This window comes from Protomyctophum parallelum (assembly GCF_964188405.1).
Source record: "Protomyctophum parallelum genome assembly, chromosome: 8".
Taxonomy (NCBI): domain Eukaryota; kingdom Metazoa; phylum Chordata; class Actinopteri; order Myctophiformes; family Myctophidae; genus Protomyctophum; species Protomyctophum parallelum.
The window spans coordinates 47,261,361-47,286,507 of NC_139703.1; the positions used below are offsets into that span (position 1 = coordinate 47,261,361).

At 43.1% G+C, this 25,147-nt stretch overlaps 2 protein-coding genes across 6 annotated transcripts; one reads left to right on the forward strand and one right to left on the reverse strand.

Moving 5' to 3' along the window:
* The first annotated feature begins 4,683 nt into the window (after positions 1–4,683).
* On the forward strand, positions 4,684–21,358 carry hcfc1a (host cell factor C1a). Of its 5 annotated transcripts, none has more exons than XM_083770694.1 (28): positions 4,684–4,810; positions 6,118–6,317; positions 6,887–7,035; positions 7,738–7,898; positions 8,013–8,221; positions 9,502–9,586; positions 9,730–9,836; positions 9,955–10,134; positions 10,506–10,748; positions 10,885–11,030; positions 11,143–11,322; positions 11,400–11,621; positions 11,855–11,956; positions 12,075–12,288; positions 13,926–14,080; positions 14,514–14,661; positions 14,760–14,962; positions 15,215–16,070; positions 16,692–16,828; positions 17,135–17,260; positions 17,377–17,584; positions 18,321–18,635; positions 18,833–18,939; positions 19,025–19,159; positions 19,255–19,440; positions 19,605–19,902; positions 20,156–20,219; positions 20,342–21,358. In XM_083770694.1, the coding sequence occupies exons 2-28, from the start codon at positions 6,122–6,124 to the stop codon at positions 20,379–20,381; spliced, it is 5,172 nt and encodes a 1,723-aa protein (XP_083626820.1). In that variant the 5' UTR covers positions 4,684–4,810; positions 6,118–6,121; the 3' UTR covers positions 20,382–21,358. The 5 variants fall into 5 exon arrangements, with proteins under 5 accessions (XP_083626820.1, XP_083626824.1, XP_083626821.1 ...); XM_083770698.1 differs by having other exon boundaries at positions 18,321–18,596; XM_083770695.1 differs by having other exon boundaries at positions 13,950–14,080.
* Positions 21,359–21,491: 133 nt separating this feature from the next.
* Positions 21,492–23,873, reverse strand: LOC310862729 (ras-related protein rab7). Its single transcript, XM_083770792.1, has 4 exons — positions 23,754–23,873; positions 23,137–23,355; positions 22,862–22,987; positions 21,492–22,768 (listed from the first exon to the last, which is right to left on the reverse strand). Exons 1-4 carry the CDS (start codon positions 23,859–23,861, stop codon positions 22,682–22,684), a joined length of 540 nt encoding a protein of 179 aa, XP_083626918.1. The 5' UTR covers positions 23,862–23,873; the 3' UTR covers positions 21,492–22,681.
* Positions 23,874–25,147: the final 1,274 nt, after the last annotated feature.

The following is a 25,147-nucleotide window of genomic DNA, read 5'->3' on the forward strand; positions in this document are numbered from 1 at the left end:
TTCTCAACCATTTCGGACGCGGGGCGGCTCGCCGGAACCGAGCCTGCACCCTGGGCATGTTCCTGTGGATCTTCCAGGGACTTCCTGGGCACCCCCACACGGAGTTGCATCACTCACTTCACACGGGTGTGATTTTATATTTTTATAGGCCTACTCTTTTTGTCTTCTATGTTTCTCGCACACTTGTATCCCTTCCTTTATGATCTATTATATCTTGCTGCACAATTTTATGTTTTAGATTTTATATTTAATGAAGCTCTTTTTAACTTTTAATTGTTTGCTATACATATAATGATGATTATTATTAAAGTACACTTTAATAATATAAGACACTTCACCCTTTTAGCAAAAAAATATATACGGTATGTTAATGGCGTAACGTTTAGAAGATTTAATTAGAACACTTTCCTGGGGGTCTTTATGTGTGTAAAATGTGGTTTTAGATTTTTTTTAGATTTTAGCAGTGAGCCCAGTGTCTCTGATGTCATGGACACTGGGCTCTCTGCTAAAATCTAAAATATCTAAAACCACATATTTCACACATAAAGAACCCCAGGAAAGTGTTCTAAAATGTTCTAAACGTCATTAACATATATTTTTTTGCAAAAAGGGTGAAGTGTCCCTTTAATATTAGATTAAATATTCCGAGACGTTCCAAGGCCAGTGAGTCAATGTGTTTCCTCCAACTGGGCTTTGGTCTGCCCCGGGGTCTCCTCCCAGTGGGACGTGCCTCGAGGACCTCCCTATAGGGAGACGCCAGAGAGAAAAGATTGTTGTTGTTTTGTCACATAAAGATGGAATGAAACAAAGACAAATACAGTACAGTACTGTAGAATCCCAGATTTGAACATGTATAGAGGAGACCTCTCTCTTTGATTTGGATACTTTTCAGCCCCGACCCCAAAATAATGCTGCCATTGACTCGTGACCCCAAAATAATGCTGCCGTTGACTCAATGAATGAATGAATTAATTTCACTGTTCCCTTGTATTCTTTATATTTGGCCCTATATGCATATGTGTATGTTCATTGTTGTTGTTACTTAATGTTTTTAAATTGTTATGGCTTTTATATGGTTGATTCACTGTTTTGCTTTATTTAATGTACTGTTAAACAGTGTTTCTGCATAGCCATATACTCATATTCAAGCCCTGTACAGACTCTGCCCCCGCTGCTCAGTGCTACCCTTAGATCTCCATATATGGAGTTGACCAGTTCTGACATTCAGATTCCATATGTTGATCTGACCTCAAGACACGCTCCATATATGGCCAGACCTCATCAAACCCTGTACACTCAAGACACTGCCCCCACTGCCAACCTTAGATTTACATACATTGAGCTGACCTGTTCTGACATTCCATATGTTGATCCCCATGCCAAAGCGCCATTGCTCGCCAGCAGTCTGAGGCCCTCAGGGCGTCTTTCAGGTGTGTAAAATATTTTTTATATTACACTCATAAAATATAAACACACAACTTTTGAGCAATATAGTAAATATCACATTACCACCTCCGTGGTGGTACCTACCAACCTATCGGTTCATGATGACATAATGATTTCGTTGTAGATAGTGGCACATTTATGCAAGCATAGCAACAACCAGAAGGGAATGCATATTTGGCTGCAGCAAATCAGCCAAATACACTGTAAGTTCCCGGATACAGGATAACTATTAAAACTAAGTTGCCTCTGGAGATAACTGGGCACTAAAACGAAGTGGGCACTGGAGAGAACCAGGCACCAAAACGAAGTGGGCACAGGCGAACTGAGCACTAAAACTAAGTGGGCACTAGATATAACTGGGCAATAAATAGAATTTCGCACAAGTAATTGACTCAACTAAAAATGCTGCGTTCTAACTCTATTTATAGGGAAAGCCACAGTTACTATCTAAAAGTTTAGTAAGTATTTATATCCTATACATATCAAGCAGACTTTTTTCTCTTGCAACATGAAATGTAGCCTATTTATTTTCATTTTTGTGATGAAACAGGAGTGGCACATGACAGAAGGCAAAACGTTATGCTTTTCAGCAAAATACACATTGATTGATTGATTGAAATATTTATTAACAGTTTGCAGAATTACAGTACATTTCAAGCACAAACTCAATACATAGACTGTTAACTGTGAGTGGACGACCCAATTAAGCATTACACTTGTTTACAACCAGCTTAGTGGCCTTGTGGTTAGAGTGTCCGCCTCGAGACTGGGAGGTCGGGGTTCAATCCCTGGCCGGGTCATACCAAAGACTATAAAAATGGGACCCAATGCCTCCCTGCTTGACACTCAGCATCAAGGGTTGGATTGGGGGTAAGTCCCTGCGACATACTAGCGTCATGTCCAGGGGGTGTACGTATACATCAAGCTGCCTCACGCTACAGAAACAGGAGATAGGCTCCTGCCCTATGGGCCTCATGGCTCGGCAAGGCTACTTACTTACTTGTTTACAACAGGGTCCACCTTGTTCAATTCATCAAAACATTTAGAGACGTACAAATAGACATAGTTAAAGAACAGAACAGGAATTCATCATAAAGGAAGCAAAAAGGGAAAAGAAACATATACAGTGAGGGGAAAAGGGGGGGGGATTCAGATTTTACAGGGGCCAGTTTCGAATTGCAGCCGTCCGTAGGTGCCCTTTGAGAGCGGTTTTGAAGGAGTCAAGGGATTCACATGTCTTAATGACTGTTGGTAGGGCGTTCCACATTTTGGTGGCATAGGAGCGAAATTAATTTAGTCCCTTGTTTGTGCCGAATCTGGGTTGTACATGGTTTGTTGCACTCCCTCTGGTGTTGTGGGTGTGGACTTCGTTTACATTAAGGAAGTATCTAGACAGGTACATGGGCATCTTGGTGCCGGTGTATTGAATCTTGTGGACCAGACCCATTGCAAGATGCTGTGTCGTCGACAGAGTACAGCACATGCAGGGCTGTTGTAGCTCAATGTGTAGAGGAGACGCCTGGGAAACAGAAGGTCGCAAGTTTCATGCAGGCCATGGCTAAACCGACTGGCCAGGAATGGTGATGAAAAGCTATCGCATAAATAGAATACTACAATTTGTTTCTGGTATGTAGATGAAGCAGAGACATTGGCGAGGTTTTGATAACTGAGTAAGAGTTTGATATATGCATTTTAATCATCAGAACTCTTCTCAGCTGTTTCTAATGCTCATGACTGATGAAGACCGCAAGGTCGAAACGTTAGTCGTTTGTATACTTAGGACCTAAATAAAACTCGAGAACTCGAGAAGGTTCTGGTGGCCAGTATACCTAGTAGTCTGACCGTTCCGAGGTCGCCGGATTTGACCAGGTCCGATATGTTGTAGGCCTATACTGAGTGAGAGTCAGATGGTATAGTCAGTGGATTGAAAATAAAGGTTCCACTTCACCAGCCAAAGCTGCAAATGCAAGAGGGTAGACATATCCAGGTGTTTTCTTGGAATTATTTAAGAAATGACCTACGTATAGGTATAGGTTCCATCTTGGAGGGAAATCTTTCCGGTGATAAAATGGCTACCAGTACCAACGTAATCGATATAGAAATGTACGTCTCTAAATGTTATGATGAATTGAAAATGGTGGACCCTATTGTAAACAAGTGTAATGCTTTATGGTGTGGTCCACGGTTAACAGTTTTTAACTTGTGTTGTGCTTGAAATATACTGTAATTCTGCAAACTGTTAACTTCAATCAATCAAAACCTTCACCTAATTTATAACTAACTTTTGGTTTGTAGCAATATCTGCATGTAGCCTACATTACCAACCATGTAATAGTTAGGCTACATGGTAATTACGCTGTAATTGATTTTTCTATATCTATATATATTTCAATAGATCCGTTAGGGGGCGCACTTATTATAGGAGTGGGTCGTTTTTATTTGAAATCCATAAACGGTCTGAAAAAGTGAAATTTTATATTTATCTAGGCATTTTTGCATATTTAGCTAAACAAGTTTATAGTTTACCAAAAAGTAAAATACAAATTATATTGAAAATGTTTAGAAAGGGACAATGTATTGCTAAAACAACTTGCTGAAATATTATTCAACTTTTTGTATGGCTCTGCTTCTTTAAACATTCTACATTCATACATTTTAATCTATGTAAGTAATTAAATAATTACTTACATAGATTAAAATAGGTTGCATGGTTATAAATGTAAATATACAAGAAAACTAAAACTATAATAATGGCCGTGGTGGTTTGCGGTTCTATGTTTGTCGCCATGTTTACTGTGGGGCGACGCAGAGTCTCTGCCATTTTCCTCCGCCTCTGGTTGTCAAGAAGATGGCAGCTTCCAGGCAGGCATCTAGAACCAAGATAGCAAGGATGAGGCAGTTATGTCATAAACAATCACAATCGTAGTTTCAGGGGCCATAGTCGTGACGAATGACCATTGACAAGCGTCACTCGACAAAAATGACGTATTATCACGGACGCAACAATAACATTGAGCAATTTCAAAATTCAAACAAAAAAGCAATCTGTCGTTATTCTGGGAAGATGAGTATGAAACTAACCTCTTATATTAGATTTCGCGATTAAGTATAACAGTATACTTCTAAATGAAATATGTATATAAAATAGCCCAACGTGACAACGGCGAGGTTTTGCTGTTCAAGGACCCCCGTGAGTCGAAAGCGTTTCCGCTGCGTGACATCACGAGCGCATCCAATGGTATCTCCATTCCCACAGGCAGGCAGGCATGAGAGGGGATACTTCTTCACAAATCGGATGAATTTGGAATATTGTTTCGAGATAAGACCCCCTACGCATCTTTTTGCAGTCACTATATCGAACTGAGTAAGTGTGACGTTGTTATTACCATGCGTGCGTTGGAGTTGCTGTGTTTTGTTGTGGCAAACCGCCCGGCCATTTTTTCTTGTGGGAGTTTAGACGAGGGCCGATTGTCGACTCGAAAAGATGGCTGCTTCCAGAGACGGCATGAAACACAATAACATGTAAATTGTGTGTTAGATCTCCATCTAGCTACGTTGTGCACGCCGTGCTGCAGCCAGGTTTATATCAGGTATACAGTGCATGCAGATATGCAGACTAATCCCGTTGCATTTAATTGTAAACTCTGGAGACGGTTTGACAGATGCTAACGTTGTTAGCATGGGCTAATTGCCTTGACCGAATACCAGCTAGCAGTGCTAGCGCAGTGTTGGTACAAAAACACGCCTTTCTCCAACTGTTATTACCGCTTTCGACAAAGATCGATAAGTGTGTTTGGGCTCCCGTGCAGACCTGTGTGGAATGATCTGAAACCGGTGTGTGGGTCGTACTGAACTGCTGAAAGTAGTAGAAATAACTACAGTGCTAGCTAGCTACAATATGGCGACTCCCAGAGAGGCATGAAAATGAAAATAGCAGTCTCCTGTAAACGACTGTAATGAACAAATGCAGCCCCCTGGTCGTGCTTGTGTTCAGTTTATTGATACGTGGACGTAGACGATGTCCTGTAAGAGTTGACTGTGTGGCTGTTGGCGGTGTTGTCTTTAGTGGAGCTGACATTTATTTGTCTTTTTCAATCGCTTCCGCCATTTTTCGGCTTGGCACTAGCGGTGGTTTGTTTGGTTGCAAGATGGCGGCTTCCATGGATTGGATTCAATGGTTTTATGCCTCGCCATACGACGGTGTCGCCGGCCCAAAACAACGGATCTACAGGCTTGCGAGCGCGGCGCATCGCTACGCGTTGACAGCTTGTAGATCCGTTCTTTTTCAATTAAGCATGTAAAAGAACAAGCCGCTTAAAGCTGACCTGGGGCCTCTCATGCAATCATTTTTTCGTTTTGATAATAACAATAATGTGTGTGACAAATTTGACTACATCCGAAATCATTGTGTAAATAATCAATTTAAAGCACTGCTGATGGGCACAAGCCGAGGTTCTGGATAACAACAAATCCTGAATGTTTTGTTGTTTTTTCCTGGTTTGTGGTTATGTATTGTGTTTACCTTTTAAATTGCACACAATGGCCTCCCAGTCTCGATGGTAAATTAAACTGTGGACTTAAAAAAAGAGAAAAGTTAAACTTCAACATCACTGTTGTTTACTTAAATTAAACCCCAGGTGTCTTTCTATTTCCATGTTTCCCGTTTCGCAGAGACATGTCTACTCCTGGTTCCACTGTGTCTGGGACCACAGGTTCTGTTCTGACCCCGCGGTGGAAGCGGGTCCTCGGTTGGTCCGGCCCGGTCCCTCGGCCCAGACACGGACACAGAGCTGTGGCTATAAAGGAACTTATGGTTGTCTTTGGAGGGGGGAACGAAGGAATTGTCGATGAATTACACGTTTATAACACAGGTGAGATCGCCGTTATATCCTCAACTTGTCAAGGAGTATAGACAGCATTCCAACTGTCACTGTGTAAATTGTATGTTTCTCGTATAAAATAAATGATGGGTGGCTTTGTTTTTGTATACAAATTCTGTGGTATGGGCAGAAGAGGACCCAAAGGGCCAGCTAAACTGTCATTCATTATACTTGCCGCCATCTAGTGGACACATGTTATTATACAGTTTAAAAATGGCGGGCTAAAATAAAATGGATGAATGTCTCATCAAAGAACAGTCCATGTACTCTATTTAAAAATGTATCAAATTAAAGATGAATTGTTCAACTTTTTTGTGAAGGCTATTGCTAACCCAATAACTTGTTTCTAACCAAAGATTTATGATTTATGTTGTTGCTATACTTTTTAATTGGGTCAATCTAATGAAATCTATTCAGAACTCAGAAGTATGGCTTTAGCTGTTGGGCTCGTTGTATAAAGCTATTAAGCAAGCTGAAAATTGAAATGCAATAAAATGCATAGTCCTATAGTGGCATCATTCAGTTTGTCATTGTTGTTTGTATTTGTTTTGATTCTCCAGCAACAAACCAGTGGTTTATCCCTGCGGTTCGAGGTGATATTCCCCCTGGATGTGCTGCATATGGCTTTGTTTGTGATGGCACAAGGTTGTTGGTGTTTGGCGGAATGGTGGAGTATGGAAAATACAGCAACGACCTCTATGAACTACAGGTAATTCATTTGTTTACCTTTGTTAATTGTTTATTTCTGAAATTTTAAACGGTTCATATTAAAACACTTCCTCAATGAATGGACAACAGTCTCTACAACCAAACTGTTTGTTTAATATATTGTGCACTGGCGACTGGTGCAGTGCAGCACCTGATATATATTTTTTTCCTTTTTAATAGCTTAAGTGGACACAGGTTTTTACAAGCTTGTTGTGGTCATCTTTGTCTATTTCAGATGATGCTGCAGTTGACATCTAAGATATAACTGAAAAGGACATATATATATATATACCTTGCAATATGACCTTTTTAACCACATGTGTGCATGTCTTTTTGCACAATACGGTGTTGTGGTTTGTGTAAACTAAGGATAAAGCTTCCTTTTTTCCTATTGTAGGTTTTTGGTGAATGGTTTGTGCCTCATTGCTAATGAACAACACTGCTGAAGTTACACTTTTGAAAAAGCTTTTGCTACGTTGCATTAATGCATAGTTGTGTTAGTGCTTATATAAATGCCAGATTTGGAAATCTTTGGGTAATCAGGGGTTGCTTCCATTTCAATATATATATATAATATAATAATTATATAGTTTCAGCATTCTAACTACAATTTTAACAAAACATAGTTGTGTTAACTGTAAGTTATATGGAACGTACTAGACCCTTGCATGACATTTCTTCTTTAATTTAATGTGTTTTATAGGCCAGCAGATGGGAATGGAAAAAATTGAAAGCAAAGAGCCCCAAAAACGGGCCCCCACCATGTCCTCGTCTTGGCCACAGTTTTTCTCTTGTGGGAAACAAATGCTACCTGTTTGGTGGACTTGCCAATGACAGTGAAGACCCCAAAAACAACATTCCCAGGTACAGCTGTTTCTGTGTCATTGGTGGGGATTGGGGGGACATGCTGTTAATGTAGGTACGGAGATGCAAATTGAGTACGACTGAGACTGACTTGTGTCTGGTTTCGCTTCTTAGATACCTGAATGATCTGTACACTCTGGAGCTTCGTCCTGGCTCCAGTGTGGTGGGATGGGACATACCAATCACATATGGAGTCCTGCCTCCTCCACGTGAGAGCCACACTGCTGTGGTGTACACAGAAAAGACCAGCAGGAAATCTCGCCTCATTATCTATGGAGGAATGAGTGGCTGTCGCCTTGGAGATCTGTGGACACTTGACATTGGTAAGTTTGAGTATGACCACACTGAGCTTTGTTTCTCCAAGAAGTATGCTGCAGCTTTTAGTCAAGAGAGCACGTATCACGATTGTCTTTTACAGACGTCTTATTATTATTATTTTTTTAGATATTTTTTTGCGGCTTACGCCTTTATTGATTTTTTAAGGGATAGAAAGTAGGCTGACAGGAAACGGGAGAGAGATGGGGGGATGACATGCGGTAAAGGCCGTGTCGGGTCCGGGAGTCGAACCCGCGGCACACCGCGACTGGATCACCAATCCGGTGCCCAGACCGTTACGCTACGGCCTGGGCCTACAGACGTCTTATTAACAGTTTCGAAGTTTGTTCTTTAAAATTATTTTAGGACATAGGTATGTCTTAATGTTTGTATCTCTCCATATTGCATATTTTCAAAAAATGAGATTGGGAGGTCGGGGTTCAATGCCCTGTCAGGGTTATACCAAAGACTACAACTGTGACTCAATGCCTCCTTACTTGGTCCTTGTGACATATCCAGGGGAGTTTGTCTTGTACATCATGACTAGGGGATGTACTTACTTGTACATCAAGCCGCCTGATGCTACAGAAACAATTGGTTTCCAAGGCTACTTACATTTGTCATACGGCGTCACAAAGATAGAAATAATAGCTGATCTGCAAGCTCAGACGTGTTGTGTCGCTACTGTATGTACTTTAGTTATTAGGAAAAATTATCCAGTGAAAGTTGTTAAGTCTGTTTTTTATAAATATTGAACCAATGAAAAGAGCTTGTAACCAAATAACTACAAACTACATTGGATTGGATCTATTAGAACAATAGTTATTTTTTTTCCATTTTCTGAAAATTAACAGTTTTGGAGATAAACAAAGTTTCCACCTGATGACAACGATATGGGATGTAAATCTCAATGTGATTTCCATTTTGGGGCGGGAACCCCATTTGGTGTTTTAAAGCATTGTTATACTTTAACTATTGAAAAAGAGCAGCTCATGAGCTTGTGAACATTTTAACTAAAATCTTTGCTTCTGGGGAGGTCCCTGGAACAACATATTTTCACATGTGGGTCGGAGGCATATTACATATGATTTCTGGGGTCCTTGACATGAAATATTGAGCACCACTGATTCAGAAACAAGGTTTTTCAGAAAACTGTCAGGATTTTGAAGACTTAAAAAATAAAAAGTCTACGTCAGGCCTAAATGGGTTAAATAAAGCATAAACTAATTTTTATTTTATCAGATTACATGAGTCGTTTCAGATGATCCATTTCCTCCTACTTCCCCAGATACTCTGTCTTGGAGTAAACCCACAGTAAATGGTACTGCACCATTACCCAGGAGTCTTCACTCTGCTACTACTATCACAAACAAGTGAGAGGACTGATGAAACCGAAACATTTGATTGCTGAACATTTGATTTAGATTTCCTGTCATTGTATTTGTTTTCCATGCTGTTGTTGTGAGAAGATGATTAATGTTCATCATGTTCATGTTTTCAATCTGCCATTTTGCAGGATGTATGTTTTCGGAGGATGGGTTCCTCTAGTGATGGATGACGTGAAGGTGGCCACGCACGAGAAGGAGTGGAAGTGCACAAACACTCTTGCCTGCCTAAACCTTGGTGTGTTTTTATAATGAATTTTATTTTGATGTACTACTCCTGGACCACATTTTAACATTGTCATTCAAAAATAATATATATTTATTAATATTGTGTCTTGGGTTTTACATTTGTATAGATTCAATGTTTTGGGAGACGGTGCTGATGGACACTCTGGAGGATAACATCCCCAGGGCTCGTGCTGGTCATTGCTCTGTCTCCATCAACTCCAGACTCTATGTCTGGAGCGGCCGTGATGGTTATCGCAAAGCATGGAACAACCAAGTCTGCTGTAAGGATCTCTGGTACCTGGAAACCGGTGGGTGGTGGTCTTACTCTGCACTCTACACTTGATTATATTTTATTTCATTCTAATGTCACGATTCACACTTGTGCGCTGATCTTAATTCCTGTATATTTTAATCATTTAGCCTACGCAGTTGTCGTAAATTATTGTATGGCTAATCATATTCATCACCATGACCACTCCTCACTGATCACAACTTTTGTAATAAAGAATCATTAGACCTTATTTATATATACGTTTTCTTTAATCAAGACATGCTACAATGAAGATTAATGTATTGTTTATCTACAAAGAGTGAAAATAGTTATTTTAAGGGGTATTGATTTTCAAGTAGAGATTCAAACTCCTCACCACACGGCTTAATTTTATGTTCATCTCTCCAGAGCGGCCACATGCCCCTGCAAGGGTGCAATTAGTCCGTGCCAACACCAGTTCTCTGGAGGTGAGCTGGGGCGCAGTCTCCACTGCAGACACCTACCTGCTGCAGCTCCAAAAATATGACATCCCAGCAGCTACAGCCGCAACCTCGCCAGCCTTGAGCGCCGCCCCGTCGATACCTACAGGTGCGCCTAAGAGCCCAGCCCCTGCCGCAGTAGCACCCGCAGCTCAGACCTTTCCACAAACGGGTACTTTAACAGGGTTCACTCATTTGCACTTACAAAGATGATGGGTATAAACTGCATGGGTTATCCTGTCTACCTATTGTTTTCCTCTTGGGGGTCTGCATTGCACGTCTCACAAGCTGGTTTCTTGTTTTTGTAGCTATCTTAAAGGTTGCACCTCAGGCTGTCTCTGGTACCTCTATTGTCACTGTCCGCCCCAACCAGGCTGGGAAATCCCCTGTCACTGTGACATCACTTCCTCCAGGTGTTCGTATGGTGGTGCCTGCTCAGACCGCACAAGGATCGGTATGAACAACAGAGCATGACCCCTGTTATGAATCTGGAAATGGCACGTAACGATTCATATGCAAACTTAAGTGATGTGTGTAAATTAATTGGGAGCTATTTGTCTGTTCAGCCCATTGGTGGTAGCCCTCAGATGAGTGGCATGGCAGCTTTGGCTGCAGCAGCAGCCGCCACGCAGAAGATCCCACCGGGAGCAGGCACTGTGCTCAACGTTCCTGCGGGTGCCACCATTCTCAAGACTGTAGCCGTTTCTCCCGGCACAACCACAGTCAAAATGGCCTCTCCAATCATGGTACGAATATCTGAGTTTTAAATAAATATTTATTTGGCCGTTATCTAAATTGTCTAACAAACCAACACTGTTTCTAGGTGAGTAACCCGGCCACGCGAATGCTGAAGTCGGCTGCAGCCCAGGTTGGGACAGCCACATCCTCTCCCACGACTACCAACAGGCCCATCATTACTGTGCACAAGTCCGGTACAGTGACAGTGGCCCAACAGGCCCAGGTGGTGACCACTGTGGTGGGAGGAGTCACCAAGACCATCACTTTGGTCAAGAGCCCTCTCACCATGGGTGGTGGTGGAACACTGGTAAGGGAACACAACTGAGAGGGAATGTTGTTGAGGCACTGTCTGTACATATCATTTACACTGAGAGGCGCTCAAATGCATGCATGGGTCTTTGGAAGTGCTTTTACAGAAGTGTGTGTGTGGAGAAATAAAGTAAATGTGGACCGACATTTCCTGTTGTAGTTCAGTGATCCACACAAGCTCCTCAATGTTTTCTGGTGGCTCATGAACTTGCGTCTCTCCTATGTCGGCAGATCTCCAACCTTGGCAAGATGATGTCTGTGGTACAAACCAAGCCAATGCAGACAACTCTCACAGGCCAGGCTTCCACTAACCCTCTCACACAGCTCATACAGGTCAGCTATCTGCATGAGTGCGGTTAAAAACTGGAGGTAGCTTTTTAAAAAGCTCCTGAGACAAACAAAAGGCAGATTTTATTTGATTGGCGGTCCTAACCTTCACCCCTCTCCATAGTCCAAGGGTCAACTCCCAGCTGGCACCATCCTGAAGCTGGTTACCTCTGCTGATGGCAAGCCCACCACCATCATCACCACCTCCCAAGCAGGAGGCGCAGGAAACAAGCCCACCATCCTCAACATTAGTGGCATGTCTCCCCAAACCAAGCAGGGCACCACCATCATAAAGACCATCCCCATGTCGGCCATTATGTCCCAGGCGGGAGCCACAGGTTTGGGCACCCCTTGTACCTTTTGAAACCATAATAACTCTAGTTTAATATGAAGGGGAACAAATGCCCCAGAAAATGTAACGACAAGATGATAAATGATCCTTAAACAAGAGATAAGCAATATGTTTGATACTGTTATCTGTTACTGTCTATGTAGAGACGAACTTATGACCCCCAAAAGTATCAGCACCGCAGTCTGCTCTACTTTTTGACAGCTCCACCCCATGCAAAAAATGAAGAGTTGAGAAGTTGTATTGTGGTTTATGTATATTAAATATGAGTCTTAGTTACACACAAAGTAGGTAAGCAATAAATATAGCTATTTCCATGGAGATTGTCGCCAGAAACTAACTAGTTGACATTGCCACAAGCGATCATTAACAAACTACATGCAATATCCTACTATAAATGCGCCACGTCTCTGCGTGTGTGTGTGTACTGTTGTAATGCACGTAACTCGAGAACCGTTTGCCCCACCGATTTCAACTTCGACACGCATTCTACACCCCCACAGGGAGTGCAGTGCCCGATATCGAGTCGGTCAGAACCACCACAAAAAACTCTGGTTAGGCTCTGCCAGTGGGCCTAATTAGTCAAAGTCCCCTCACCTGTGCAATTTCCAGCCTCTGCCTCAGCCAATTGATTGCCATGACAACCCCACACCTGCAAATTGATTACTTAACCACTCCCCTTTTCACAGTCTGTTTGCACTGTTAGTTCAGACACAGGCAGCCTGGCAGATACAGAGATCTCCATATCCACTTATACAGTAAGTAATGGGCACAAGGGACACAGATGGATAGTTAAAATGGGTGCTATGAGAAGTTGACAACGTGTATTATTAGGTTCCCAAGTTGCATCGTTCTCAAGTAGGCTGGTGGCTGACACGCACGTACAGGTCTAGTCCTACTATAAATGTGCCATGTCGCTGTGTCTGCGTGTGTGTACGGTTGTAATGCATGCAACTCGAGAACCGTTTGCCCCACCGACTTCACATTCTACACACACATTCCACACCCCCGCAGGGAGTGCAGTGCCTGGTATCGAGTCGGTCGGACCCACGGTTCTCCAGAACCACCACAAAAGGCTCTGCCAGTGGGCCTAATCAGCCTAAATCCCCTCACCTGTGCAATTTCCAGCCTCTGCCTCAGTCAATTGATTGCCATGGCAACCCCTCACCTGCAAATTGATTACTTAACCACTCTACTTTTCACAGTCAGTTTGCACTTCACACACAGGCAGAGAGACAAATGATGAGATCTCCATGTGGGACACAGACAGATAGTTAAAACGGGTGCTATGACAAGTTGACAGCGGTAGTATTTTTACCAGCAGTATTATTGGGTTCCCAAGTTGCATCGCTCTCAAGTAGGCCGGTGGCCAACGGGCAAGTATAGCCAGGTCTAGTACAATCAAATAGCTAAAGATTGAACAGGGAGGCCACTGTAACTTAGACCCTTGACTAAATCTATCCAGTTAAAAGACATACTTAGTGCTTGCTAAAGGGCATGAATGTTTACAGCAGCTTTAAAAGTTCAAAATGATTGCTTGCCTTGACCTGAACAAATTGTTAAATTGTTAATATGTTGGTATATGAATCGTCTAAACTTTTTAGTTGATTGTCCCTTGTACAACAGCAGTAACGGGTTATCTCCGTCCAGGTGTAACAAGCACTGCAGGGACAAGGACGCCTATCACAATCCTCACCACAAAGATGATGACGACTGGAACACCGGGCAAAATCATCACCACCATGCCAAAATTTGGCACTGGCCAGCAGGGACTGACTCAGGTATGCAAAATCTCACAATACCCAGAAAACAGCAACTCCAGTCTTTTCAAATATTATATATACGTCCTTTTGAGTAGTTTAGGACCCTGGTTGCAGAAATTAGAACTAGTGTAAATTGTAGATTTCCTTTATTATTTTTTTTTTACTTTATTCCCTTTTTAGACCTACTTGTAAATATGTAAATCACTGGACATTTCTTGTAGCACAGTCTAGCTACAAGGTAGCGGTCTGTGTGTGAGTGAATGTAATGCACTATTGCACATTGTTAAGTGCTTTGGACTGGCTAAGTTTATTGGTGACATAAACAGCTTTGATTTATGCCAACAGATATGTTTTGATTGATTGAATATTTCAATCACAGTTTAAAAGTTAAGCCGTTCTACTTCCTACCCCCTCATTGTTCTGGCACTAAAGTTTTCTTGGGTGTCCCTAGGTGGTTTTGAAAGGTGCTCATGGACAGCCGGGTACCATCCTGCGCACTGTGCCCATGAGCACAGTGGGTGGAATGCGACTCGTCACACCAGTGTCGGTATCTGCTGTTAAGCCCACGGTCACTACCCTAGTTGTCAAAGGAACCACTGGTAAGAAGGAAATTATTCCAATTTGTGATGATTTGGTGATTGTGATAAACCATGTGTTCTGGCTTGTCCATACAAATACCATCTGTAACATCATCTAGGTGTCTCCACCACTCTGGGGACAGTCACTGGTACAGTCTCCACTAGCCTGGCAGGTGGAAGTGTGGCCAGTGCAAATGCTTCTCTGGCCACCCCTATCTCAACACTGGGCACCATCTCCACCTTGTCCAGCCAGGTCATCAACCCCACTGCCATCACTGTCTCAGTGACCAACACAACCTCTGCACTTCCCTCGTCTGTGCAGGTAACAACTTGCACCCTCAGGAATGGTGCATTTCAGCTATAAACTGGTGATTGGAGGGGTTGTTGGTACTGCATCTACAGTGCCCACCAAGTGCTAATTGCTATTGCTTGAGTAAGGCACAGAACCAAAACAATTGCGCCATGTGTTACTGTTAAAGTGATATTCCTTGTAGTGAAACTTATGTAGTGCTATTCCTTTTAGTGAAACTGATGTATATAACCGTTGCATTGTTCCTGCCTTCTTTCCTCACAGAACCTGCCCACACAGGTGACTCTTATCACCACTCCCAGTGGCGTTGAGGCTCAGCCAGTACAGGACCTACCTGTCTCCATTCTGGCCTCGCCCACCTCTGAGCAGCCCAGCTCCACAGAGGCCGGAGGCTCTGGTGAGGGATCTGGGACGGTCACCCTGGTGTGCTCCAACCCGCCCTGCGAAACCCATGAGACGGGAACCACCAACACAGCCACCACGGCTTCCGCCAACATGGGTACCGTACCACAGCAGGTGTGCTCCAACCCACCCTGCGAGACGCATGAAACCGGGACAACCAACACGGCCACCACAGCCTCTGCCAACATGGGTAGAGTACAGCAGGTGTGCTCCAACCCACCCTGTGAGACTCACGAAACCGGGACAACCAATACAGCCACCACGGCCTCTGCCAACATGGGTGTGGCGCAGCAGGTGTGCTCCAACCCCCCATGTGAGACACACGAAACCGGGACAACCAATACAGCCACCACAGCCTCTGCCAACATGGGTGGGGAGCAGCAGCAGCAGGTGTGCTCCAACCCCCCATGTGAGACCCATGTGACAGGCACCACCAACACTTCTACCCAGTCTGCATCCAACATGGGTCCCGCTGGCCAGACGGACACCACGCAGAGTGGGCAAAACAACCAGCATTGCGAGACCAATGGGAATACGGGAACTACCAACACCGCATCCACATCCACCTCCAGCATGGGAAGCGACCAGACCACCAGCACAGAGACGACAACGGAAAAGAGAGCGGTCTGCTCCAACATTCCCTGTGAAACTCACGAGACAGGAACCACCAACACAGCCACCACCGCTACCTGCAATATGGAGACGGGCGAGGGCACAGGTACAGCATGTGACTGTCAAATTAGCTATGTTCTGGGACGCAGTCGGTAGTGCTGTCACCTCACAGCCAGAAGGTCCTGTCAGGTGAAAAGAAGCAGCTTGGACTCGCATGCATAGAAGGAAGCATGAGGTTTGTCTGCTGCCTCCCCAGGTTGGCAGAGGAAGTGTAGCGCCCAGGATTACATTAGATAATTGACACTGGGTGAAAAAATGGGTTGCAAAATCATGGGATAAAAACATTTAAAAATATATACCGGTATATATTTTTTATAGAGTATGTTTTGAGATCTCTCGTTGGCTGTCATTTACACTGCCTTTGAGAATTGTCGGTCTGCCTGGTGCCATAGTAGCATGATGTGTACGATGCAAAATGCGACGATGTGGATTGAGAGAATTTAGGAGAAAACAGTAAGGGGGTTAAGCTAAAAGTTAGCATTTACCTACCTATTGAGTTGCTGGTATTTTAAATGCTTGTCTATATCGTTGCACTCCACTGAAATAACGTGGCAGACTTCCCATGCTTTAAAAGGCAAGAAGTCACTAGCAAACTCGGAGATCTCTTCTATGAACCTTAAAGTCACAGTGCTGTCTATTTGACACATTTCATTTCTCATCTCTGTAGCTCAACAAAATGAAGAGGGAACAGCCGGTGCCAGCAGTGCAGAGACTACTGCAGCATCAACCAGCCCAACTACAAACGCTCCGGGCAAGGCCATCACCACTGTCACCCAGTCTTCAAAGTCGACTACGCCTTTACCTGTAAGAACGCCATGAGCCCTTATACCACAGCCAAACCCATGCTCAGTTCAGTTCAACCCAAATAAATCAAGTCTTGGGGTTTGAAAGTATTTTATTGCATATGACTCTAAATGCCAATGATATTGATGCTAATCCTATCTTTTGGCTAAATTGTTAATTGACAGATGAGGAAAAGTCAGAAATCAGATTTGTGTGATTTGTGTCATTTTCAAAAGTTGAAGTTCTGTAATCCTAGTATCTGTCGATATAGTTAGGTTTATGCTGCTATTCCTCAGTTGTTTTTTAATTTACATTTTCCCTCCCCAGTCTATTTCATCAATTACAGAGGCTTCTGCAGAAAGCACCACAGAAGAGCCCATGCAGGCCGAGACGTCGGCAGACGCTGTGGCATCTGCAGAAGAAGCACCCACGGCTATGGAGACACAAGCAGAGGTGCACACACTTTATACAGCCATTTATAAAGAAAATGCTATTTGAGTCTTGAATCTAACTTTCAAAGCAAAACAAAAAACGGACTTGGAACTGTAATGTCAATGTGTCTGTTCCAGGGAGAGGCGGCAGCTGCTTCTGCATTGAACCTGCCCTCAGAGCTAATGTCGGAGGGCCAAGGGGCCACCATCATGGTAACAGGGCTATCGGATGAGGAGCTGGCTGTAACGGCAGCAGCAGAAGCAGCAGCTCAGGCAGCTGCCACTGAAGAAGCCCAGGCCCTGGCTATCCAGGCAGTCCTCCAGGCAGCTCAACAAGCCGTCATGAGTACGTTTTTGTTTTCCGATCGGGTGAAAAGGCTGATCCAGTGCTTGATTTAATCGATGGATAGAAAGTTAATTGGATAAAGATTTAATTATAAAATAATCTGTTTTAATGATGCATCATGTAAATGTTTCATGCTTAATTTGCACATTTAATGTGCTCTTTACAAGTTGACCACAATGTCAAAATGAAATCAGAAAATGTGATTGACGTATTAAGTGAAGAATGTGAACTAATGCGAAGTTGTCTAGTATTTGCGTTCAAATAACTTGGTGAAGAGCGTTTACGATTTTGTACTTAACTACCTTAAGTCACATTAATTTTGTGGTCTAAATAATACTATCTAGGAAAGTGCAATCTCAGCACAAATCTCGACCTGGTCGGGGCGGAGATGGAGACCCCACCAAGGATTGGCCCATTTTTAACCCATTCTGAACGGGAACCCATTTTGGTGTTAGCATCATGTTATGCTTTATCTATTGAAAAATGGCAGATCTACAAGCTCATATCGCGCCACCGAGTGGCGCGATACGAGCTTGTAGGTCTGCTATTTTTTGAAAAATCGAAGAGCGACTGACATTTTTAGAATCTGATCTCAGGTCAGAATGGGTCAATCAGACCAGTGTGTGTCCAGTGGAAACCTTTCCACGAATCTGATCTCAGGTCAGAATGGGTTAAAAGATGGTCATCGTTTTGTCTTTCATAATCTTGAGAGGTTTCATGTTGTCTGCATCTCCAGATGAAGGTGATTCCAGTGGGGAGAGCCAGCAGCCAACCAGCATCCCTATCGTCCTGACCCAGCAGGAGCTAGCGGCGCTGGTCCAGCAGCAACAGCAGCTCCAGGAGGCTCAGGCTGCCGCCCAGCAGGCTAGCGTCGACGCAAGCTTGCCCACAGAGGGTCTCGCCCCCGCCGACAGCCTGAATGATCCCTCTGTGGAGAGCAATGGACACAACGAGATGGCCGCGGCTGTAACCAGCGCCGTGGCGTCGCTGCTCCCCCGTACCCCTGCTCAGAGTAAGGCTCTGTCTGGTATTTTCCGTACCACAGCTCAGAGTAAGGCTCTGTCTAGTACCTTTATGTGTATTTTATATTCCTTTTTTCACTTCTAATTCCTTCTCACTCTTTTAAACTGCAAATGTGAAGGCCAGCATGAATAAGAGTTTCACCTCACTTTTACCTGTAACTGTGTGACTTCATTGTTGATCATACAGCTTTCTGAATGATTCCTTCCTCTTGTCTTATCTACACAGCCCTAGCTCCATCAAGCACATTTGCACCAATTGTATCGGTGGCTAGTCCAGCTAAACTGCAAGCAGCAGCCGCTCTTGCAGAAGTGGCCAACGGCATTGAGGGAGGGGTGAGTCCTCCAGTTAATCTGTCTTCTGCTGACTGGTTTATTTGAAGAGAAAGAATGTAAATAACTCCTTTTTATTTATATATAGAAACAAACCCCTCAGCCAGCCCCAGTGAAACCAGTTGTGAAGAAAGAGAACCAGTGGTTTGACGTTGGAATCGTCAAGGTGACAAATATGGTGGTCACGCACTTCTATGTGCCAGCAGATGACTCTCACGGAGATGTAAGTGCATTGCACATTGTTCCTTTCATACTTGGAAGATGGAAACATGATTTGGCAAGAGAATCACTTAACACTCTCCAATCTTTACATGATAGGATGACTCTGGTGTCATACCAGACTACGGTCAAATGAAGAAAATGGAGCTACAGCCTGGCACAGCCTACAAGTTCCGCGTTGCCGGCATCAACGCTTGCGGTCGCGGGACCTTTTCTGAGATCTCAGCTTTTAAGACTTGTCTACCAGGCTTCCCAGGTGCACCTTGCGCTATCAAAATCAGCAAGGTGAGCAACATTAAATATTAAAATGGAAGACAATGTACTGATCTTGGCGACAACATGACTGATTAAAAGTTTGATGTCTTGCATCCTAGCAGGAATAGGCAACAAATAAAAATGTCAAGTACCTTGTGTTAATTGACAACAAAGTGCTTCTTGACTTTCCACAGAGCCCAGATGGGGCCCACCTGACCTGGGAGCCGCCCTCTGTGACGTCAGGAAAGATTATAGAATACTCTGTGTACCTGGCCATCCAGAGCAACCAGACTACCGAGGCTAAGGCGTCAACACCAGCCCAGCTGGCTTTTATGCGTGTGTACTGCGGGCCGAACCCCTCCTGCCTGGTGCAGTCCTCCAGTCTCTCCAATGCCCACATTGACTACACCACCAAGCCAGCCATCATTTTCCGCATTGCTGCCCGCAACGAAAAAGGCTATGGCCCAGCCACCCAAGTCCGATGGCTGCAAGGTGAGGACGCCTGTTCACATTGCACTTAACGTATAATACTGTTGAGTCAAGTACTCATTGAAAGCATTACTGTTAACCGTTGGTTGTTTGTCTTAACATTTTTATTCAGCCGCCTTTGTTTGCTACAGGGGTTATTTTCTTAGATGTAAAGTGAGATCCTATGATGTACTGTAATTAACTAATGGATTGGTCATTGGTGACAAAGGCATCATCACTAGAACATTGTTTATGGACTCGTCTTTCTGCTTTATAGAGTCTGGCAAAGATGCTGCCTCCTTAAAACCGGCCCCCAAAAGACCAGGCACCTCCCCTGATGCGTAAGTACCTATTCATTTTTATGTATTACCGGTAGTTTTGATTTACATTGCACACATTGTAACATGTAAGTTGGCACTGATTAATAATTCAAACCAATTTGGTTTCTGTCCTGTCTCTGCAGTAAGGCTACTGGTCTAAAGAAAGCAAGGACGGACCAGTGAGGTTGGCCAGAACCCCCAACCCACATCCCTTCCCAAGTCTCTTGTCCCCTTTTCCACTTGCTGTCCTTTTACCAGGAGGACTGACCATCATCCTCTTCATCCTCATCCTAATTTCATCCTTCATCCTCAACGTTGACTAAGATCCATCCAGCCATGGAGACAGCGGGGAACCAAGATGAAAAGTCAAATCTGAGAGATGTTTTTTTGTAGATAAACCCCTCCCCTTTCTGTTGGTCATAACTATTTCTAGAACAACACAATCTTAGAAGCACATTATAGCCTTTTCAGTCACACCTCCCTCCCATCTTTTTAAATATCTATTTTTCGCTAGTTACAGTAGTTGAGCAGTGTAGAGAAGCATTTACAACTTTCACAAACTGGGAGCCAGCCTGAGCTTAATGTTACTTCTTTTTTTGTGTGCGTGTTTGTATTTTTGGGGGCTGTAGAGAGAGACTACATGAGGATGTACAGTGCTGAAAGCAGTGGTGGCATTAGCTTAGATGAGAGGAATAATCAGTATGGAAACAAAACAAAGCACTTGTCCTCAAAGAAAGGAGGACATCTTTATTTTTTTCCTTTTTTTTTTCTTTTTTTCTTTTTTTTTTTTTTTTTGCTTGATCAAGAACCCGATTATGTACAGACATTGTACTGGAGTTTTCCAGTCTCCTGGTTATGTCATCACTGTGCGCTTTTTACCCCCAAGATGAGGACCGCTGGGCGATGCTATGAAGTGGACAAAAGAAGAAATGACACAGGAAGAAGAGATTTGTAGAGAACGAATGACATAGACTTTGCTAGGACTGAGACTTGCAGCACACACAAAAAATATCTTGCAAAATCTTCCCAAAAAATTAGCAAGCAATGATGCAGATCTTTGTGTAGTTTATTTTTGTATTTTTTAAGCTTTTTTTCCCTCTGTGTATGTGTATGTTAAGTGTGCATTTTAAAAGTAAAAAAAAAACGAAAAACACTTTTTTTTTTTTACCTATCGTTCATCCCTGTAGTTTGTTGTGGGAAGAGGGGTCAGCTGTGTTGCGATAGCCACCCTACTTTTAAATCTTCGTTCAGTTGGTTGCATTTTCTCGTTAAGAGTATGAAAGAGAGCCTTTTGTATTTGCTCCAGCTAGGACCATAGATGTTCTAGCACAGAAGGGAACTTTGAAGTGGATGTAGCGAGAGGAAAGCTTTTACTTTGTTTACCACAACTTGCTCAATACTTTTGTTTAGCGTTTGCCAAACGTGGAAATCTAAGGAGTACAATGAGGAAATTCTCAATTATTTAACGGCCCCCCTCAACCCCCATGCATCTAAATTTGTCCCGTTTTATTAATTCATGAATGTGGTTTTACGCCCTTTTTTATTTTTTAAATTACAAATTCTATTGGTAGACTCCCACACGGAAATATGAGATGTATGTGGATTCATTTAATAAATTTGTATTTCCTTTATTTTTTTTCCACGGCTCTGTATTTTACAGATGGGTGTGCAAGCTAACTGTGACGTGTGTACCTGTATGTTTTGAATGGGGGTATCTTGGGAAGAAAGCTTACATAGCCAGAGTGTACTCACTTGTAAATTAGTTCCTTCATACAGCAAGAATAAAAAAAGAACATCTTGGCCTTTTATATTACCTGTAACAAACTGTTTTTACATGTTGGTCATCTCTTGATTGCCTTTTGTGTCTTTACTTATAAAAGAAACAGAAATATATATATATAAATATATACACAGTTTCCCTGATTGTTCTAATTTGCTTCTGTCAAACTGACTCACTGTATGAGTCTGAATCACTGCTAGGGTCATCACAAATTTGTACAGGGGGTGGGGCGGGGCGGGGGGGGAACCATTGAGATTGGACATGAGTAAGGACAGGATCAGTCATAATAGCAATGGCCAGCCAGCTACAATAGGACAGAGTCAAGGCTTCGCCCCCTTTCTTGGGCTTGTAGGTGTCACACCTTGGCTTCTGTTTGGCGATTTCTCCTGATTTATTTCTATACTGAAAATTCTCTTCATATGCATTCATAATTTTGTGTGTGTCGGTGTGTCTGTTGAACAAAACTAGACATGCATGCAAAAGCAGTGTATTTAAGTAGTGATGCCTTAAGTTAGACCATAAACTGAAGGTTCTCAAAAAAACATTTAATGAGTTTGTTCCTCTCCATGTGATATACAAATGTGTCCTTTCCTTCCTCAGTACCTTTGCTGGGTCACTATTTTTGCACCCTTGTTAGATAGGTCATCATCCGCTGTGCCGAGGTCTCAGAACTCTTCTTCCCACACTGGGACAGGTGCTGGTCTCAGCACTCACAGTTGTTGCGAGTTTCCCTTGGCTGTTTGCAGGTTATCTGGAAATGTCCTGTATTTTCCAATGTGTGTTTTTTGTACTGTAGGGAGTAATGTATCTTTTATCATCAAAAATAAACATGTTAAACATAGAGTGGGTTTGTGAGTCATCCATCTGTTCAGGTCTGACTTACCTGTTGTAGACCAGCCTGAGCCACTTTAATGAATGTGTTCTCCACATGGTCATCTAGCTTGGCACTCCCCTCACAGTAGTGTGCACCAATCTCTTCACACCACTGCAGTGCTTGCTTGTGAGACACCTGCAACAGGAAACATTCAAGTAGAAATGTTGTGCATAACATTTTATCATTTAATAACCGATGAAGAAATTTGAACACAGAAGAATTGGGGCTCTAACTGTCAGGCTATGGTAGAACTAAACCTTTTGTGTAGGCTATTTTGAACAGACCTCACGGTGGTTCAGGTCAGTTTTATTCCCCAGTACAATGAAGGGGAAGTTCGCTGCATCGGGGGGATCTCCCTGGATCAGGAATTCCTTCCTCCACATGTCCAGAGCAGAGAAAGACAGCTTTGACGTAACATCAAATACTAGGACACAACAGTGGGATCCTCTATAAAGGGGTGTGCCCAGGGACTGGAATCTTTCTGTGCCTGCAGTGTCCCAAATCTAGGTCAGAGAGACAAAGTAGTATTAACAATCACATTGAAGGGTCATAGTGCCTGACACAACCTGTTGACTTCATTGACCAGGGTCCCTCAGGGGTCTGTACTTGGCCCCCTCCTTTTGGTTCCCAACCTTTTCTTGATTGATTGATTGAATGAATGATTTAAACTTTTTTTTAACAGATTGCAGAATGGGTAAAGTCCAAGGAAGGAACAGTCTGGTCAATACAACAACTTCTAAGAGGATAAAACCAGAAAAGGCAGTTGCGGTTTTGAAGGAGGTTATAGGGATTCACATGACATTTCTTAACGGCTGTTCGTAGGGCGTTCCACATTTTAGTGGCATATATAGCACATATCAGGCTATCACAGACAGGTTTTAAAATCGTGTAAGTAGCCCACCTGCAAGATGATGGTGGTGCCTCCAATGTTTACTTCTTTTTGGAGAAAGTCAGTTCCAACGGTGGATCGGTACATGTTGGTGAAGCGGAGGTTTACATATCTGTTCATTATGGAGGACTTTCCCACCCTGTGCGCCGCACACACAGTGGACACACACACACACACACACACACACACACACACACACAAGATTACATCTCTAATTTCAAGAAAGTTATTACAATGAAAGGGATCCGTCCAAGAAAAGGTCATACAGAACAGAACATAGCCTAGAATGTTTATCATAGTGTCATTATTGATATTTTTTAAAAGGTCCATTGATTTACCCTGAGTTCCCAATGAGTATTACTTTCAGACGAATAGGATGAATAGTCCATTCAGTCATTATTGGAGGTTTCGACGTCTCAGTGCAAGAACAAGAAGGTGCTATACTGTGTACAGTAGTCTATGAGTCACAAAGTAAAGTCACAAAGTCGGGTTGCGTAAACGAGGAAGTTCTGTACATTATCACATTTGTATTAAAGTGGTAGTGTAATTGAATTATGCAGCCTATATACAAAATATGTAGGCCTAATTTGTAATTATAAAAATTTAAAGTAACTATACATTTTCATTCAATAGCTTATATTCCATTGCACGTCAATACTATGTATAGCTAGCCCTGGTCCAGTGCTTACTCGCTGTAAAGCACTGGACCAGGGCTAGTGTATAGTGATAGCCTATCTACTTAATTCCTTAAAGTGGGGATGTGTGTGTGTGTGTGTGTGTGTGTGTGTGTGTGTGTGTGTGTGTGTGTGTGTGTGTGTGTGTGTGTGTGTGTGTGTGCGTGCGTGCGTGTGTGCGTCTGTGTGTGATTTTTCAGCATATAGTTGTAGCTAACTTGGATGAAGTTCTCTGTTCACCACTAGAGGGTGGTAAGTCTAAAGTGTCAGGGTTTAATAGGGTAACTTTCTTTTTTTGAGCGGTGCACATTGCTCCTTTACATGGCTATATGTCTGTGTCCGTCTGTCCGTATGTGTCTGTTTAGAGTAGGACCTTTGACCCTGCTGTTTACACTATTGACCCCTGTGGATGATGCTGATTGGGGTCAGGTCACACACACACACACACACACACACACACACACACACACACACACACACACACACACACACACACACACACACACACACACACACACACACACACACACACGCACAATGACTTTCATTATAGCAAGATAACTTTCAGGAATAGAAAGCCTGCGGTTTCTATTAGCTTTGATTCCCCATCAATTATATCACTAGTAGTGGTAGGCAGGTGAGCATTGAGGACAAATAACATGAAATATGAAAACTAGAAATTCACTCTGTCATGCACGCACGCACGCGCGCGCGCACACACACACACACACA

What these genes read in the sequence shown, in the direction of transcription:
- LOC310862729 (XM_083770792.1), bottom strand. Translation starts at nt 23,861, where the DNA reads ATGAACAGATATGTAAACCTCCGCTTCACCAACATGTACCGATCCACC. An exon ending in GCACCACCATCATCTTGCAG is followed by an intron (nt 23,356 to 23,753) that starts GTGGGCTACTTA and finishes TCTCTGACCTAG; the next exon opens with ATTTGGGACACTGCAGGCAC. An exon ending in CTGACCTGAACCACCGTGAG is followed by an intron (nt 22,988 to 23,136) that starts GTCTGTTCAAAA and finishes TTCCTGTTGCAG; the next exon opens with GTGTCTCACAAGCAAGCACT.
- hcfc1a (XM_083770694.1), top strand. Translation starts at nt 6,122, where the DNA reads ATGTCTACTCCTGGTTCCACTGTGTCTGGGACCACAGGTTCTGTTCTG. An exon ending in GTCCCAGGCGGGAGCCACAG is followed by an intron (nt 12,289 to 13,925) that starts GTTTGGGCACCC and finishes CTTGTACAACAG; the next exon opens with CAGTAACGGGTTATCTCCGT. An exon ending in GCGCTATCAAAATCAGCAAG is followed by an intron (nt 19,441 to 19,604) that starts GTGAGCAACATT and finishes GACTTTCCACAG; the next exon opens with AGCCCAGATGGGGCCCACCT.